This window comes from Gadus morhua, chromosome 14 (genome assembly GCF_902167405.1).
Source record: "Gadus morhua chromosome 14, gadMor3.0, whole genome shotgun sequence".
Classification (NCBI taxonomy): Eukaryota; Metazoa; Chordata; class Actinopteri; order Gadiformes; family Gadidae; genus Gadus; species Gadus morhua.
The window spans coordinates 5714891-5730838 of record NC_044061.1 but is presented as its reverse complement, the minus strand read 5'-3'; the positions used below and the strand labels follow the sequence as shown (position 1 = coordinate 5730838).

The window sequence follows — 15948 nt, the reverse complement described above, 5'->3', positions numbered from 1 at the left end:
GGTAAGTGCACAGGTGTATGAACAGGTTTGCTTCAGGTACGTGAATGAACAGGTAGGGGTACAGGCGGTTGGTACAGGTGTGTCTACAGGGGTTTGAATGTAAAGGTAAAGCTGTATGAATAGTGTCTGTGCGTGTGTGTGTGTGTGTGTGTGTATATGTGTATGTGTATGTGTATGTGTGTGTGTGTGTGTGTGTGTGTGTGTGTGTGTGTGTGTGTGTGTGTGTGTGTGTGTGTGTGTGTGTGTGCGTGCGCGTGCGCGTGTGTGTGTGTACAGCTGTGTGAAAATGTTCTTACATCTGTACATAGGTGTAAAAACAGATGTGTGTACCGTTGTGTATCTGCAGAGGTGTGTGTACTGGAGTGTGTACTCACAGGGCTGTTATCAGACCACGCCCAAGACCCGTCCGAATAAGGGTCTCTCTTATTCAAGCCCACCCAGAACCATCGGCCCTCTGTTCTGAAGAGGGAAACAGAAAGAGCAAGTAACCACGGAAACCAACACCCCAGCTGTCACATCACATCCTGTGTGCACAGGGTTTGAGATGAAGTCCTTTCCTCTGAAAAAAGGTTGATATGAAATTTGAAAGATTTCCCGGTTTCCTCAACTTTGGAACCTGTTCAACTTCAGGAGCACGTCAAGTCTACGTACTGAATATTTATTCGGCTACAAACTACTTTACACCATGTCACATAAGTCGTTGGTGGGGTTCAAATAAGGACGACAAAAGTCTGTTGGCATTCTAAAAACGTTGGCATAAGTACTCATATCTAACGTTGTCTGCGATGCTCATTCTTCGTGTAAGTATGCGAACGTATCACGCTTGGCAACTGTTAGTGCCTGGCACTTGCTTCTATGAACATCCTTACTGTGCCGACAGTGATATATTATTCCTCCCTCTTCTAACAAATGTATTTATTGAAAGTCGCTTTGGATAAAAGCGTCTGCTAAATGCCCTTAGTGTAAATGTAAATGTACCGCCCTGGCTTTCCATCCCTCATGATACCCTAGTTTGGTAGGAGCGTGGGCGGCTGTACGAACCCTTCGAACATGGTGCTGAGCAGTCTCTTGACAAACACCTGCTCCTCATGGTGGTGGAAGGCAGCCAGCTTCGCTCCGAGGGCCTGGCAGAAGAAGTCTGCCTCCACCCACGAGCGTTTCATGAGCACCTTCTCATCATGGAACACCTTTATAATACAACACACACACACACGCACACACATGTACACACACACACACGCACACACAGACAGACACACTGGTTAAAAGAACAATCATGAAATACACATTACACATCAACCGGCTAATCCTCATTAAACTCACTGGTGGATAAATACAGGTTAAACACAGTAAGGCCCAATCCCATTTCTACCCCTTACCACTTCCCCTTACCCCTTCAAAACAAGGGGGGGGTGGTAAGGGGAAGGGGTAAGGGGTAGAAATGGGATTGGGCCTGAATACCCCTTCGGACTCACACACATTAAACACCAATAAAACACACATTAAACACGACAATTATGCAAACATCCACATTAACCAGCGAATCTTAACAGCAAAATACTTTGGTTAAGACATAAGGTTAGACTTCTCTCCGGATGCTACTTAAACTATTCCGTCCTCTGTCTCTACCAGGGCTGAGGACAGAACCCAGACCCACCACCCACCTTGAAGCAATGCCAGAACCCCAGCTGCGATTCCCAGCCTGGCGGACAGGGGGCGGTGCTGTTGACATGGTAGTGGTAGTAGTTGCGGACGCTGGGCAGCGCGACGGCGTGGCCACCGGGAATGCTGTGCTTGCACACAGACAAGGCCTTGTGGGTAACGCAGTCCTTCACCTCCCACTGACCCAGGGCCGCACCGCCGGACATCACCACGCAACCCCCTACGCTGACTGGGGGGGCCACGGAGCAGCGTTGGCATGACAACGAGGGGACAAAACACACAAACACACAGAGATAGCTTGTAAGAAGCAAGATGTGAGTGAGAGGCAAGAAAAATAAAAATACATAAAATAGAAAGTAAAAAGGATGAATTCATACTAGTATCTACTTTAACAGTCTGTCCTGCTACAAAAGAAAACAAAAGTAAAAAAAGTGCTATGCATAGTTTCTGGTTTCCTACTCTGAATCCCGCCCTGTTGCTGTTTTTTTAACTGTGCTGTGCAGCCCTATACGTTTCTGTTGTAGCTACTCCATTTTGTATGCTTTTATGCTTCACAGTTTTTCTTCTTCCCCTCTATCGACACACACAGCTCCCCTGAGGTAGGAGATGGTGGATCGCGTTTCGTTTGTAGCAGGGACCAGAGCTGAGTGTCCTAGCAAATGGACCGGATTTATATAGCGTTTTTCTAACCAGCGGCCACTCAAAGTGCTTTACAATATTGCCTCACATTCACATCATGAGCGGTTAGGAGTCTCGCTCAGGGACACCCCGACACTCAGCTAGGAGGAGCCGGGGATCGAACTAGCGACCTTCCGGTTACCAGCCAACCCGCTCTACCTCCCCCTGGTCTCTCCTCGGGCCCCCTGGTCCTCTCACCTGGCTGGTGTTTGTTCCAGTTGCTGTACGTGAGTGGCCACTTGGTCTCGTTGTTGAGGGTCCAGCGGAACTCGCCGCTCTTGTCAGAGTCCGTCAGGGCCACCCAGTAGTCCCTGCTGCTGTTGGCACCCATCTCGCTCAGCAGGCTGTTGACAAAGGCCTGCTCGAACCTATACCGACGGGAGGGGGAGAGGAGGAGGAGAGGGGAGGAGGGGAGGGGGAGAGGAGAGGAGGAGAGGAGAGGAGGAGAGGAGAGGAGAGAAGGGGAGGGGGAGAGGAGAGGAGGAGAGATGAGGAGGGGAGGGGGGAGAGGAGAGGAGGGGAGGAGGAGAGGAGAGGAGAGAAGGGGAGGGGGAGAGGGAGAGGAGAGGAGGAGAGATGAGGAGGGGAGGGGGGAGAGGAGAGGGGAGAGGAGAGAAGGAGATGAGAGGAGGAGAGGAGAGAAGGGGAGGGGGGAGAGGAGAGCAGGAGAGATGAGGAGGGGAGGGGGGAGAGGAGAGGAGGAGAGGAGGAGAGGAGAGGAGAGAAGGGGAGGGGGAGAGGAGAGGAGGAGAGATGAGGAGGGGAGGGGGAGAGGAGAGGAGGGGAGGGGGAGAGGAGGAGGAGAGGGAGGAGGAGAGGGAGGAGGAGAGGGAGGAGCAGGTGAGAGGAGAGGAGGGAGAGGAGGAGAGGAGAAGAGGAGAGGAGGGAAAGGAGGAGAGAGGAGGAGAGGAGAGGAGGGAGAGGAGGAGAGAGGAGGAGAGGAGGAGAGAGGAGAGGAGAGGAGGAGAGGAGAGGAGAGGAGAGGAGAGGAGAGGAGAGGAGGAGAGAGGAGAGCAAGGGAGGAGGAGAGGAGAGGAGGAGAGAGGAGAGGAGGAGAGGAGCAGAGGAGAGGAGAGGAGGAGAGGAGAGGAGGAGAAAGAAGATGCAAGAAGAGGACAATAGTTGAAAAGAGAAGAATATAAAACAAAGGATTAGGCAGGAAGAATAGAGGAGGCCTTGGTTAAACTGAGGCCCCGTTCACACGAAGCCGAAACGGGCGAAACCGTTATGGTTTCGATCTATCCGGTTTCGAAGTATCTCCGTAAAGACGAAGCCAAGCGAAACCGGGTAGATCTGTAGAAACGCTGTAGTACACATTCCAGGCCCATAAGGGGCGCCTCTTCTGGTACAGAAATCCAGAAGAAATGAAATAAGAAGAAGCGAGCATGCGCATAAAGGCTGCCCTTATGCGCATGCTCGCATGTGATTTCTGAGACTCCGCGGGCTTAAGAGCCATTGGCTAGGAGGTCGAGGGGTGGGGCGATGACGTCATGGTTTGCGGTTTCAGTCGGTTTCAGGCGTACACACGAATCCAAAACGAAACCGGGTAGATTTGAAACCACCTCCGAGGGTGGTTTCAGAAGTTTGCGGTTTCGGTCAGCGGATTCGCCGGCTTCGTGTGTACGGAAGGCCGAACCGTACAAGACCTTTGCGGTTTCGCCATGAAATCGGCTTCGTGTGAACGGGGCCTGAGAGTAAAACAGAATCCCTTCAGAGCAAAGCAATAATATAGTCTAATCTGATCTGCAGGACTGACCTATTGTTGACTGATCGTCGAATCATATAAGATGGATATCAAATAGTGACCCTGAGCCTATAATGATATATAGAGAACCTTCACCAAACCTGTTTTCTATGGTGAGCAGGTCTTCCATGCAGTAATAACCATTCGAGGCATGGTGGAAGTTCTGCAGGTGCTCAGTGACCACCAGGTAGCAGGCGTTACCATGGCGACTCCAACCCTATTGAAAAACAACAGAGGCCCGGGAGTTCTGGGTTCAGAGTTCACCCTGGGTCCGGTTCTTGTGGAGAACTGTGTTATCATGTGTAGATAATGGGTTCTTTAGGAATCAAATACGCATCGGGAAACACAAATTCAATCTCAAATACACACACATACACGTTTCTGTTTCTTGGGTAGTCAAGTCATTGATGTCTAACCATTCCCAGCTGTTAAACTAGTATGGGGGTGTATATGCGCGTGTGTGTGAGAGAGAGAGAGAGAGAGAGAGAGAGAGAGAGAGAGAGAGAGAGAGAGCGAGAGAGTGTGTGTGTGTGTGTGCGTGTGTGTGTGCGTGTCTATGTGAGAGAGTGTGTGTGTGTGAGCGTGCGTGCGTGCGTGCGTGCGTGCGTGCGTGCGTGCGTGCGTGCGTGCGTGCGTGCGTGCGTGAGTGTGTGTGTGTGTGTGTGTGTGAGTGTGTGTATGCGTGCGTGTGCGTGTGTGTGTGTGTGCGCAGGGGGGGTTGTTCTGGGTCCTGGTATGTTATTACAGGTGGAGTCCATTCACCCCTCCTCCAGAGAATGTGCGTCTTTCCTCCAAGCCAGGACTGCCGTGGAGCAGGAATGCAGCCAAAGTAGTGTGTATAGCACTTAGATGGGAGCTACAACGTTAGCTCCCAGTGTAGCGTGTATCACACCTACACACTAGCTAGCATGTAAGCACACAGCCCAGCGTGTAAGATACTTACAGGCTAGCTAGCTAGCTAATGTGTTCAACAAAATTCCTCGTACCACGCTGTGTTTCAATAGTGTACCCGTTTAACCCCAAACATAAAAATAACTGATAAAAACATACAAGCTGCAAGACATACAAAGTGGTTTCAAAAATAAACCACAGAAAAACACCACAGATCCCATGATGCACTGGGTCTGCCGCTGTTATGTTCCCCTTAAGGTCAGCTCTCTCTCTCTCTCTCTCTCTCTCTCTCTCTCTCTCTCTCTCTCTCTCTCTCTCTCTCTCTCTCTCTCTCTCTCTCTCTCTCTCTCTCTCTCTCTCTCTCTCTCTCTCTCTCTCTCTCTCTCTCTCTCTCTCTCTCTCTCTCTCTCTCTCTCTCTCTCTCTCTCTCTCTCTCTCTCTCTCTCTCTCTCTCTCTCTCTCTCTCTCTCTCTCTCTCTCTCTCTCTCTCTCTCTCTCTCTCTCTCTCTCTCTCTCTCTCTCTCTCTCTCTCTCTCTCTCTCTCTCTCTCTCTCTCTCTCTCTCTCTCTCTCTCTCTCTCTCTCTCTCTCGGCTGATGAGTCAAGTGCGGACAGAGTGAGTCAGGGCGTACGCTAACACCAGACAGTGCGTGAGCGGCCCTAAACCCCGGCCTTGTCTCTGCGTGTGTGTGCGGGTCCTACCTCAGGACAGTCCTTGGGTCCCGGGCTGCTGAGGTCATCGGGGTCAGTCTGGCCCTTCTTCTGACACACCGCAGGCAACCGCTCTTCGCACGGCGCTAGCTCCCAGTTAGCATCCTGCTAACACATGCACTCATCAGTCCAATGCTACCCAGTGCTACACAGTCCAATGCTACCCAGTGCTATTCAGTACAATGCTACCCAGTGCTATACAGTCCAATGCTACCCAGTGCTATTCAGTACAATGCTACCCAGTGCTATTCAATACAATGCTACCCAGTGCTATACAGTCCAATGCTACCCAGTGCTATTCAGTACAATGCTACCCAGTGCTATTCAGTACAATGCTACCCAGTGCTATTCAGTACAATGCTACCAAGTGCTATTCAGTACAATGCTACCCAGTGCTATACAGTCCAATGCTACCCAGTGCTATTCAGTCCAATGCTACCCAGTGCTATTCAGTACAATGCTACCCAGTGCTATTCGGTACAATGCTACCCAGTGCTATTCGGTACAATGCTACCCAGTGCTATTCAGTACAATGCTACCAAGTACTTATCATTACAATATTACCCAGTAGTATCACAATACTACCCAGTATTATAATAGTACGGTACTACCTAGTGCTATTCAGTACATACTACCCAGTCAAATGTTACCCAGTGCTGTAACAGTACTGTACAGGCAGTTTGGGATTGGCTTCTTTAAATACCGGTAACCCAATAAGAAACACGGCGTAGCACCTCTACGGTAAAACCTAGAGAACAGGTAACGTTTAGAAGGCATCCTTTAGGGCCGCCATTGTCCAAGTGTTTTGCTATACTGCTGTTTGAGGTTAATTAAGAGAGAGAAAGAGAGAGAGTCAATCATGTAGCAGGATGGGGCTCGTAGAATTGGTGTCCTGTGAAAGCCAGCCAATAAAGGAGTGAACATCGCATCTTGGATCTGTGGTCTATTTGGGACCATTGCGGACTTCGAAAGTACACCTTGAATAGAATCGTACACTAATTCGGCGTGACAGACCAGTCAGCCAGATGACCCGTGGATTCCCGATAAGGAGATAGCGATTGGTCAACTAAGCATGCATAACAGTTAACCAGATGCTCAGCCATACCCAACACCTGCTCCAACCACACTTTATCAAATGAGAAGGACCTGACCCATTTCAGTGAGCCTCAACATCCGCATGGAGCGAGCATTCCCGATCCCTCAGGGCCGACAATACCAAACTCTGCCCACGCCCGATGGAAGAAGAAGAAGAAGAAGAAGCAATCTTACAAAGACAACAAGGCCGGAAAACTCTGACTCAGATGATGATAGCCTAGAGGAAGACACTGCAGAAGAAGGCGACACTTTCCAACTGGTTACCCTCTGTAATGGCCTCCCGCGCACCAAACCATTGGTTGAAAGCATTGCATTGTAAGAGGCCATGAGAAGGATGCAAAATGACCGAGTAAAATAAATCAAAGCACTGAAATAACGTCCAATACATCAAGCCACCGTTTACCAGGGACTACCAAACCATGACACCAGAAGTACTACGAGTCACCAGCCAACGCTCCAGGGCGGCAGTGAAAGAGGCCGAACAGGCACAGAGGATACTGGAGGAAAGCCAGGAAGAGAAGCCGATCCGAAAATCACAACGTGCAAGAAAGACAACCGATCGTTAGAAGGCACCAGTAATAACCGAAGGGTGTGACTCAAAGAACGCAAAGCAAAACCAAGACGGAGAGACAGCCAAGAAACAAGCCCAGGCCCAGACCTGATACTAAATACATGGTTTCCTATTTTTACACACAGCAGCTTCTATGCTGCTTCCCATAGATATCTCTAAAGCCCAAAGGTCGATCCTGCTGTTCAGAGCTACCGGCCAGCTCGGCCGTTATAGATTGCCTCGTTCAGGTATGTTATGGGTCATATTTTGGCCAAATTATGATTTATAACCTAACTGTACTCTCCTAATGCTGCTGATCCACTCTGCCTAATTGGCTATATCCTAAGCCAATCAGAGTGCCTTTTACAGTCCATAATCACTATCTGCCTAAGTCATCTACTTTATTTCCTTTTTTACACTGAAGACCAGATGAACCTTTAAACACGACTCTGGTCGTTATGCTATGAGGCTAACGGTGTGTTTTGTACGCTGTGTGGGGGCGGGACAGGGCGGGCCAGGTTCTGGTCAGGAGAGGCCTTGGTCTAGCGTGGGTCTCACCTTGCGGTCCGCCCGGCCACACAGCGGCCCGTGGCGGCTGAGGTTCTGGGGGGGCTGGTACTGGGCCCACTGGGTCAGGGTGACCGGGGAGCCGTCCGACCAGAACACAGCGTGGGACGTCTCCGTCTTCAGACCGATCCACACCTTGGGACTGGGCCCGGAGACTGTAACTCACACACACACACGCAAACACACACACACACACACACACACACACACACACACACACACACACACACACACACACACACACACACACACACACACACACACACACACACACACACACAAAACATACACACACACACACACGTGCACAGACACACTTTCAGAAATTGTTGTGTAATTGAGCTTTCACTTTGATAAGTGATATCTACTCTTGCTACTACCAATACAAAACATGTATTTAAATAGTTAACTGTATTTCTGATCTCCAAGGCTACCCCGAACTCTCTCCAGTTGTATTTGATTTTGATTTGATTTGATTTATTTGGAATAAAGACATGTCCAAGGGATATAAGAAAAACATGACAAAGTGCAAGCATTTATTTCCATCATTTGGAAACGAGGCTGTGCAACTTGGTGTTGTGCAACATCCTGTGAAACTCATCCTACTTTGGCCGTCCTCAGCCACACTTGCAGCTCTGGACGAAGGTGTCGGCGGATTGGGACTGCCCGGCTGACAGGGCTGACTTACAGTCGTCCAGGAGGCTGATCAGCTGCTCCACGTGGGACAGGGAGTGGAGGCTGCTGAGTTGGGCCCCGAGGGAGAGGCAGGCCCAGGACGACTCCTCCCAGCTCCCTGCCTTCTCCACGGGCAGCACCAGGTGGCAGAAGCCGTTGTGGGGCGTCCAGCCGTCAGGACACACCGTGTGGTGGTACTGCCAGTTCTCTGGTACAATGAAGTGAAGAGGGTAGAGGGGAATACAGCACAATCAAATAAAGTCAAGTAAAGCAATGTTAGGATAGAAGAGGAAAGAAAGTTAAAACAAGGAAAATATGTATTAAAGATATATATGCACACACAAAACATGCAATAATGCTTGCATGCGTGTGTGTGTCTGTGTGTTTGTGTGTGTGTGGGTATGCTTATGTGTGTGTGTGTGTGTGTGTGTGTGTGTGTGTGTGTGTGTGTGTGTGTGTGTGTGTGTGTGTGTGTGTGTGTGTGTGTGTGTGTGTGTGTGTGTGTGTGTGTGTGTGTGAATTAGGGCTTTGACTCCGAACTTCGTTATTCTAATATAATTCGAATATCAAAAAATAAATCAGCCCTTAATATTCAAACCTGTTATGGGCAGGCCAAGAGGGAGAGACGTCGGAGAACCCGACGCAGTCTATTCATAATATTGTAATGACCACGGAAGAGGCAGTGAATGAAGTATTGATTAGACAGCGGTTTATTAGAAACCTAATAAACCGTTGGAACACGCAAGACCGGTAACCATAGCAACGCGGTAAACAAACCTCGCGAAGACCAATCTAGGTCTTACTGAAGGCATTTAATGGTGAAAATATCAATAAAAAAGATTTGAATATATACGAATATTAATATTAATAAACAAACAAACTTTGAATATGATTTTTGGGCAAAAGTCAAAGCCCTGATGTGAATGTGTATGTTGATGTGTGTATGTGTATAGATATGTGTATGTTTATGTGTATGTTTATATGTGTGTGTGTGTGTGTGTGTGTGTGTGTGTGTGTGTGTGTGTGTGTGTGTGTGTGTGTGTGTGTGTGTGTGTGTGTGTGTGTGTGTGTGTGTGTGTGTGTGTGTGTGTGTGTGTGTGTGTGTATGGTGTGTGTGTGTGTGTGTGTGTGCGTGTGTGCGTGTGTGCGTGCGTGTGTGTGTGTTGCCCCACCCAGTGGCTCCGCCCTCCTGCTTATGTTGGGGGTCTTCTTACAGATGTAGGGCAGAGCAGACTCACAGGTCAGGCTCTGCCAGGCACCCGCTGAGTTGTACACGCCACACGGTCGGTTGTCCTGCAGCGGGCTGGCGGACACACCTAGCACACCAGACCCAGTTATGACACACACACACAGACTACTATCACTATACTGTACTAATATACACACACACACAGACTACTATCACTATACTGTACTAATATACACACACACACAGACTACTATCACTATACTGTACTAATATACACACACACACAGACTACTATCACTATACTGTACTAATATACACACACACACAGACTACTATCACTATACTGTACTAATATACACACACACACAGACTACTATCACTATACTGTACTAATATACACACACACACACAGACTACTATCACTACACTGTACTAATATACACACACACACACACACAGACTACTATCACTACACTGTACTAATATACACACACACACAGACTACTATCACTACACTGCACTACTATCACTATACTGCACTACTATCACTATACTGCACTACTATCACTATACTCCAAATTTATGAATATACTGCATGACTATCATTATACTGTATATATACTAGTACATATCAATTAATATAAATTAATTCAAAACAGGGTGGACCAGTGATATCATAAAGTAATAAATGAATGAAGCATACCGGTGGTGAAGTTGACCAGGGCCAGGGGTGCTCCATCGGACCACTGCCACCCCCGTCCCTCCGTCAGATGGTTCAGTCCGATCCACACCATGACCCCGACGTCCGCCAGGCGCTCTGATACAGAACACACACAGCAGGCTCAAGGACTCCCCAACACATCACCCAAACCGCCTGCTACCAGGTCTACTCTCTACTACCAGGTGGATGTACTTTATACCAATAACATGAAGATAAGTTACACATCAGTCGTGCACACGTCTTCGGTACACGGCCATATGCAATCCTCCCTTGTATACCAAAAGGTGTACTGTATACTAGCAGGTGTACTGTGCACCACCATGTGTACTGTGCACTCCCAGTCGTACTATGTACTACCATGTGTACTGTGTACTACCAGGTGTACTGTGCACCACCATGTGTACTGTGCACTCCCAGTCGTACTATGTACTACCATGTGTACTGTGTTCTCCAAGGTGTATTGTGTACCACCAGGTGTACTGTGTACTACCAGGTGTATGTGGTGTATACCACCAAGTATACTGTGTACTCCCAGTCGTACTGTGTACTACCATGTGTACTGTGTACTCCAAGGTGTATTGTGTACCACCAGGTGTACTGTGTACTACCAGGTGTATGTGGTGTAAACCACTAAGTATACTGTGTACTCCCAGGTGTATGAAGTGGGTACTCCCAGGTGTACTGTGTACTCCCAGGTGTACTGTGTACTCCCAGGTGTACTGTGTACTACCAGGTGTATGTGGTGTAAACCAGTAAGTATACTGTGTACTCCCAGGTGTAGGAAGTGGGTCCTCCCAGGTGTACTTTGTACCCCCAGGTGTGTGCGGTGTGTGGTGAACCTACCTCTGATGTACTGGTGTTCCGCCAGGCTGGTGATGCTGAGCAGGTCTCCGCGCTGCGCCCGGCAGGAGGCCCGGGCCTGGCTCCAGGTCACGATGGTGTACAGGTTGAACTGGTAGCAGGCCTGCAGCTCCTGGTTCGACTCCCAGAACGTCTCACAGCTGGAGTCTGTCCGGTCGGGGAGCACGTGATGGGAAAAAGGTTAGATGAGTGCGTGTGCGTGTGCGTGTGTGTGTGTGTGTGTGTGTGTGTGTGTGTGTGTGTGTGTGTGTGTGTGTGTGTGTGTGTGTGTGTGTGTGTGTGTGTGTGCAGCACCCAAAAAATGTAAGTGAATAAAAGTAAATAAAAGTTTTAATTTTTAATTTCACAATATTTACACCTGCTATCTATCATTGCATCATGCATATGATCATTGTGATCATATGCACTGGTATCTACCAAGACAAACTCATCAAATAGCCTTTGTAAGAGAACTGACAGGATGGATAGAAAATAAGGAAGTTGAAAATGTGTCTGTGATTGCTAAAAGCAGTAACTGGTTCCTCCATAGACAAGAAGGGTCCATAGACAAGAAGGATATGAGAAAGCTGAATCACTTGCACTTGCAGCTGTTCAAGCAAAGAGATTTTAATTAGAAAAGGAAGAACGAGACTTGGCTTTAGACACTGAGGTTGCAGTCTCAGAAGCAAATATTAAAGATATGGACCTGATTGAGGATGAATTGAAGCAGCTTCCCACTGCCACTTCAGATTTAAAATGAATGAGTGTTTTGAATCTGCTTGACGGAAGACAGCTTTCTAGCCATTAAAGGTCATGCCGATGACTACGCTGATGACAACGATTGTGGTCACGTTGAGCACGATGGCGACATCACTCATGATGCTGATGATGACGCTGATATCACTGATGATGATGAGCACGAAGATGACACTGTGCCAATAAAGTTTGCGCGTGTGCATGTTCGTGCAAGTATGTTTATGTACACATGTATGTGTGTACATACACCTGTGTTTGTGTGTGTGTGTGCGTGTGTGTGAATGTGCGCGCACGTGTGTGTGTGTGTGCGTGCATGCACGTGTGTGTGTGTGTGTGTGCGTGCATGTATGCGTTGTATATACCTAGTATGGGGCAGAAGCCCCACCTCTCGTCCTGGTCGTAGCGGGGGGTTGTGGCACACCAGGGGTGGTTGTCTTCCCGGCCCTCCGAGGTGCACTCAGAGTACCAGCGGTTGTTGTACTTGAAGGGGAAGGCACAGGGCATGCCCTGGCCGTTCCCCAGCAGCGTGTGGACGTCTGTGGGCAGAATAACGGTCTAATGAGGACCGCAGTAAAAGGGAGAGCCATAGACAAGGACGGATTGCATACAAGTGAGAGCCACAGACAAATGAAGACTGCACACAGGTGAGGACCAGAGACAAGGGAGGATTGCATATGGCCGTGTACCGAAGACGTGTGCACGACTGATGTGTAACTTATCTTCAACCTCCCCTGCACTCTTCCCTTCCTTGTTCCGTATGATTAGCACACCCCATTGTTAATTGTCCTGCAATGTCATGGTTTGAAATGTTATTGATCCTGTATCTTGATGTCATTGTTATATTTCTTCATGTTATTATCCTGTATCATCATGTTACTGTCCGGAATCTTAATGTTATTGTCTTGTTTATTCGATTTATTGTCCTGCATCTTCATGTTCAACAAAAAAATACTGAAGTCAATGAACAGAAACCTAGCCTGGTCCTACCAGATCATCGTACTTCATTTGTACAGAAGGTCTGGAACTGCCCAATTTACAAACGTTCACTCACTTGGAGGCCGGTGTCTGTAGAAGTTTTAAAATGATTGGATCTGCCCAGTGCCACTCTGGATCTCCCATAACCAATCGCATAGTGTTTGGTCGTGACGTATGTCATGCGATGGGACCGGCTCCTTCACCACTAATGGAGCCAGCTGGAAAATCTAAATTTTCCGGAACCCGGTGGGGAGATGCGCCACAACATCACGGCCACCAACAAAACTCAGCAAAGCTTGTTCTTGCTCCGGCTTTAATTGATCGATATTCGGCAGCGATCCCACAACAGACCGAATAGCTTCTCTCGTATCCTTCTCCATTGTCTTCCTGGTCTTCCTCTGACTACCACTAAAACTGGCGTGTGACCTTGACGTCATCGTTCTCAGCCACTCCCTCTGTTCGCTGATCGGACCGCCAAAAATCTGGCTTCCAAGTTCCAAGGAACCCATGCATATGAAGCAGACCCAGACCTAGTACCGAAGGGAAATGAAAATTGAGCGGAAGTAGGGAGGTGGGCGGTCAAAGTCAAAGTCAGTGTGTGTTATACGTTAGTCATTAACTCACAAGGTCTGAACACAAAAACATCCACCTAGTCACGCAAATAAGATAGAAAATGCGAAATCAAAACCCAAACAGAAAACAAATAGATAAAACCGAAACCGAAACAAAATGCCGCAAAAGCATAGCATGCTCACCGCTCCCCCAAAGACCCTCAAGACCAAACGCGCGGCGTACCTTCGTACGGCACCGAGCACGGGCCCTCGGCCTCGGTGCCCAGCCGGCGCCAGGCGTGGTACGACTTCCGGGACGCCACCACCAGGCGGCCCATCACCACCAGCTTCATCTGGGAGGCGCCGTACAGCGAGGCCCCGTTGCAGCGCCAGAAGACGGTGCGCAGCGGCGTGTCGCACTCGAACAGGCCCAGCGGCTGGGTGGCGTCCGTGAGGTTGAGGCCCAGGCAGGCGCTGGTGCCCAGGTTGTACAGCCGGTGGCGGGACATCCAGGCCCAGAGCGAGCGGCGCGTGAGCCGCCCGCAGTCCTCCAGCACCAGGTTGGAGCGGTCGGCCGCCACGCAGCGCTTCAGGGGCCCGCTCTCCAGCACGAACACGCCCCTCTCTGGGGGGGGGAGACAGAGGAGAGGGGGTGGGGGAGGAGGTGGTGGTGGAGAGGGACGGCGTTTAGACAAAACGAAAGGAAAGAGATGTCAACAAAAGGATGACGCAGGGGCAAGCAGATGGGGAGATGGAGAGAGGGAGGGAGAGAGAGAGAGAGAGAGAGAGAGAGAGAGAGAGAGAGAGAGAGAGAGAGAGAGAGAGAGAGAGAGAGAGAGAGAGAGAGAGAGAGAGAGAGAGAGAGAGAGAGAGAAGAGAAGAGAGAGAGAGAGAGAAGAGAAGAGAAGAGAAGAGAAGAGAGAGAGAGAGAGAGAGAGAGAGAGAGAGAGAGAGAGAGAGAGAGAGAGAGAGAGAGAGAGAGAGAGAGGGAGAAGTGAGAGAGAGAGAGAGAGAGAGAGAGAGAGAGGGAGGGAGGGAGGGAGGGAGAGAGAGAGAGAGAGAGAGAGAGAGAGAGAGAGAGAGAGAGAGAGAGGGAGAGAGAGGGGGAGCGAGAGAGAGAAAGTTTAGCAAGGTGAGGTAAGAGAACGGAGCATTTTAGAATGAAAAGAGATACCTGCATCGAGAGCTTCAATTTTATTTTTTATTGGTAATCCTTGTTTCAGTGCAGTAGCAGGTCAATAACTGTGGAAAAACTGTGTTTCATCTTTACATTTAGACACTGATTAATAGATGTATGGTAACTTTGACGACCGTTAATGGTTTAAGTAATCATGGCAGAACGACTAGAGTTTTAGATTTGAATCTTCCCTTTCCGTATCCCATCAGCAAAGTAGAGGTCACTTTTTTAGTGACGTCATCTGGTTGCATGAATAGTTGTTGTGTGAAGTTCAAGGGCTTAGGTCAGGTGTCTTCTAATGTGTGCCTTTAAAACTGTAATTATGATAAAGGCATACACTAACAAGCTTAACTTGAACCAAATCTGACAGAATACAGAATAAAATTGTGGTGCCTAGTTTCCTGTGGTATAGCCAGGCACTGTTGCCTTTTGAAGTGAAACATATAACTATGTTGTAACTAGATATACAAACAATTCAATGGCGTGTATGCTGACCTGACCTAAGAGGGGTTGTCCTGAACCCTGTTATCCCCAGTATAACAGGGGAAGGAGAAGGGGAAGTCGTCAGGGTTAACAACATGATTAAGGTCACAGTAAATATATGATGGGCCTCCACATTAGATGTACATACATTGTGTATATACAATGGCCACCCCCATTTAACTTGCGAGTAGGCTACTTGTGTTTGTGTGTCGGCTCTATTGGCTCTATGAGGTAAGAAGTGTGGATCAAAACAGCATTAATCAACATTTGGATAAAGCAGTGCACTCCGCTTTTGTCCGATAGTGATGATGCATGATGATCCTAAGATGCATGCTGAAAAATGCGCGGACACCGATATTTAGTTTAGCCATTTACCAATTAACTTCTCACTTATTGCCAGAGACACATCAAACGTTGTGAATGTGGGTGACAGGCTCTGACCGCGTCTCAACACAATCGCTCGATTGTGTTGAGGCGCAGGCAGAGCACCCACATCCACAACGTTTGATGCATTTCTGGGAATAAGTAAAAAGTTGCAACTGTAATGCATGCAAATGTTGTTTCTAGTGGACGCACACACACACACACGTCTCCACACAATCGCTCGATTATGTGGAGCCGCAGCTAGGCAGCGTCTCCAGCCTCAACCATAAACAACATTTGCATCATGCATCATGAAATCTG

At 48.7% G+C, this 15948-nt stretch overlaps 1 protein-coding gene across 2 annotated transcripts in view; it reads right to left on the bottom strand.

Moving 5' to 3' along the window:
* pla2r1 (phospholipase A2 receptor 1) overlaps positions 1-15948 on the bottom strand; it is a 30366-nt gene that overhangs the window by 14148 nt on the left and 270 nt on the right. Inside the window, exons 2-14 of one of the 2 annotated variants that reach the window (XM_030376639.1) lie at positions 13849-14229; positions 12441-12614; positions 11326-11490; positions 10465-10578; positions 9745-9888; positions 8586-8780; positions 7889-8052; positions 5677-5790; positions 4186-4301; positions 2539-2708; positions 1665-1891; positions 1042-1187; positions 375-459 (exon numbers count right to left, since the gene is read on the bottom strand). In XM_030376639.1, coding sequence (XP_030232499.1) covers positions 375-459; positions 1042-1187; positions 1665-1891; positions 2539-2708; positions 4186-4301; positions 5677-5790; positions 7889-8052; positions 8586-8780; positions 9745-9888; positions 10465-10578; positions 11326-11490; positions 12441-12614; positions 13849-14229 — 2195 coding nt within the window. Of the gene's footprint in view, positions 1-374; positions 460-1041; positions 1188-1664; positions 1892-2538; positions 2709-4185; positions 4302-5676; positions 5791-7888; positions 8053-8585; positions 8781-9744; positions 9889-10464; positions 10579-11325; positions 11491-12440; positions 12615-13129; positions 13572-13848; positions 14230-15948 lie in introns of those variants that run through there. The other variant, XM_030376640.1, reaches the window with a different exon arrangement.